This window comes from Olea europaea, unplaced genomic scaffold (assembly GCF_002742605.1).
Source record: "Olea europaea var. sylvestris unplaced genomic scaffold, O_europaea_v1 scaffold2743, whole genome shotgun sequence".
Classification (NCBI taxonomy): domain Eukaryota; kingdom Viridiplantae; phylum Streptophyta; class Magnoliopsida; order Lamiales; family Oleaceae; genus Olea; species Olea europaea.
Window position 1 is genome coordinate 50,950 of NW_019245865.1, and position 2,946 is coordinate 53,895.

The 2,946-nt window shown below is 35.3% G+C and overlaps 1 protein-coding gene across 3 annotated transcripts in view; it reads left to right on the forward strand.

Moving 5' to 3' along the window:
• The window catches only part of LOC111383723, a 12,730-nt gene extending 9,800 nt beyond the window's left edge, over positions 1 to 2,930 (forward strand). The window contains exons 9-13 of one of the 3 annotated variants that reach the window (XM_023007863.1): positions 383 to 651; positions 760 to 994; positions 1,106 to 1,180; positions 1,696 to 1,766; positions 1,868 to 2,930. In XM_023007863.1, the coding sequence (XP_022863631.1) occupies positions 383 to 651; positions 760 to 994; positions 1,106 to 1,180; positions 1,696 to 1,766; positions 1,868 to 1,964 (747 nt within the window). In that variant the 3' untranslated portion in view covers positions 1,965 to 2,930. Of the gene's footprint in view, positions 1 to 382; positions 995 to 1,105; positions 1,181 to 1,695; positions 1,767 to 1,867 lie in introns of all 3 variants that reach the window. The other 2 variants (XM_023007861.1, XM_023007862.1) reach the window with 2 other exon arrangements.
• Positions 2,931 to 2,946: the final 16 nt, after the last annotated feature.

A 2,946-nucleotide genomic window follows, 5' to 3' on the forward strand; every position in this document is an offset into this window, starting at 1 on the left:
TCTTCAAAAAAAAAAAAAAAAAACGAAAAAAAAAAAGAAAAAAAAAAGGACAATGATTATATTACGTCGTTGATTAACATACCATATACCATAAATTCTTTGGGGAACATAATATTTTTGTCTGCTGCATGGAGAATTTATTTATTTTATTTATTTTTTGGTTCTACACTTGCACATTAACCTATGGTGCACTGTTCCTATTTTTAAATCTCAGATCTCTATATCTTCCATTAGTAGAATAATTTCCAGACATGTCTTGTCTGCCTCACTGCTGAAAATATTACTTATCTCATAATGTAGACGATGGCTTCTTCCTTGCAGCTAAAATTTTGTTTTTCTGGTTGATCATAAATTTTATCTATTCTCTTCCCTTGAGTACCAGGTTAATCTTGGTTCCACCGTGGATACACCGGCCCTGGTGCCTCTCGATGCAGATGTTTCTGCTTCGATCCACAATGGATTTGGGTCGAATGACCCTAGGAGAGGGGAAAGTGAAATAAAAGGTGTTGAACTTAGCCCAGAACATTTAGCTCCAGGGGCTAACACACCAACAGAGATCTCTCTTTTTCAGACGCTGATTGCAGCTTTAATTCCTGAAGAAGGAAATCAAGAGCTTTGCAGCAGTGGAAATGAAGACTGCAGATTTGATGTGTATGGATCTCGTTTTGAAATGGAAAAAGATATGGATTCACATACTTTCTGCTCGCTGAGGTCTCAAAATCGTGATATTTCCAGATATTCTGCTTCTAATGGTTACAGGATAAACGCTAATGGAGAAATCTTCTATGAACTGGACCCCACGTTTCCAGATCATGATGGCAGTTCTATTCCAGACACTGGAATTATTCCAGTCTGCAATCATTTGCAAAATGGTTTACTTTCAGACCAGATTACACCTGGCGTAGAATGTTCTGAATATCAGTATAGTAATATGTCAATAAATGAAAGACTTCTCGTGGAGATTCATAGTATTGGACTTTACCCAGATTTAGTGGTATGTTTGTTTTTCCTTCAATATGCAGATAATCTTGTATAATACGTTATATTTTCACAGCCTTTCCCTGATTTCTCTGCATTCCTGTGATTGCCATGCCCTTTTGATCAGCCTGATTTGTGTCAGAATGGAGAAGAAGAAATCAGTGGAGATCTTAGTAGATTAGATGAGAAGTATCAAGAAGAGGTAAGATCAGATGTTTACCTCTCCTCTTCCTATTTCTCTACTGCTCTGTCAATTCAAAGAAATAAGAGAGAGAGAAGGAAAAGAAAAGAACCCTAAAGGAAAAAGAAAAGAAAACGAGGGTCTGTACACTTATTACGCAAGGATTTTGGAAGTTTCATATCCTGCTTAGATCATCAATCATGATGCTCAGAATCCTTTTTCATTTATGGAGTTGAATACCAATGGAGCATGCAACTATTAGTTTTCCACTCTCTCGGTGGTTTACCCTGTAACCTTGATGTCGATGAGATGTACTTTTTGTGTGAAGTTTCTTAAAATCACAATTTTCTACTCAACTATTCTCTTTTTGTTCTTCTGGTTAATGTTGAATCTGAACATGTTTAGTTCTGGAATTTAATTCAAACCTCTGATTTTGCATATGTTAGATACTTCTTTTTATATAGTGAAGCTTCTAGATTTCAGTGAAGTGTATTATTCATGTCAGGAGCCTTTCTCATATTTTAGTTGATGAATAGGTTTCAAGGAAGAAAAGTTTGCTTGGCAAACTGCTAAATTCAGCTTCTGAGGCTAAAGAGCTTCAAGAAAAGTAAGGAGTTTGTTCTTTATTTTCAGACGTGGTTTATTTGTGATTTTTACTTGACTATGAGTGCTTTTTGTCAATAACCCAAACACTTTATTCTATCACAGCCTGTTCGAACAGTGTGCTTTAGAGAAACTTGTAGGATTGGCTTACGAAAAGTACCGGGTATTTTTTCTATTCTATATCCTTTCTTTATTTAATTGATTTTAAATGCGCATTTCCCTTTTAAAAGTATGTAAATATAATTTGTCTGCGTCATGGATTGACACATCAAATTTATTTGTGAATATTACATGTATATCCATCAAGTTTGTTTGTTACAGGGAATATGATTTCGTCCATGTCAATATATTCTTCCACCTTAAAATTTATGACAATCCTAGTCAATCATTTTTTCCTTTTTTACCCTACCTTTTTTATCAACTGGAAAAATTAGTACAAGAGGCAGGGTGACATACCAGCCTTACCTCCGAAGGTCGAGGAAGAAAAAGAAGGATTAGCAAAAGCTGAAATTGAAAGTACTACTCTTGTTATAGTGAGCCATTACAAAATTTAAATTTGGGAGTACTACACTCATTACAACAATAGAGACAGAGGAATGCAGTAACTCAATTGACCCAAGAAAACTCAAGAAAATAATATAACTAAGTCTGCAAGCAGGCACTAAAGACAACCAAATACACAAGCAAATTACACATAGCATGAGTATGCAGTCACATGTGCAGTAAATTAAATAAAATAAAGTAATGCAATGATGGATCCTACAGTAGGCTGGAAAGCAAATATGCAATAACCTATGGCCTAATATGCAGCAGTCACACTACATGGAAATGAATAAATCCGACTGCTTTCTCTTCCATTGTCCACTTGAGACTCATTCTCAAATATAGAAAGCAAACTTTGGTATGGATTTATTATCAGATCTGGGAGAGATTCATCACCGAAGTTTTGGTAAGCATTGGAAAAGCATCCCAGCAGGTTATTGAAGAAGTAGACCAATCTCAATCATCTACTTTGCATTAGAAAACAAGGCTGTTTAGTCAGTTTCTTTGGGGCCTGCAGATAGGGATTCTCGTTCTGTCTGTATGTAAGATGCCAATAATCGTCCCCATTAAGTCTTTAGCATATAATATTCTGCTCTATTTAGTTTTGTTATCTTTATTTTTTATTAGTCAGTCTTAGAATC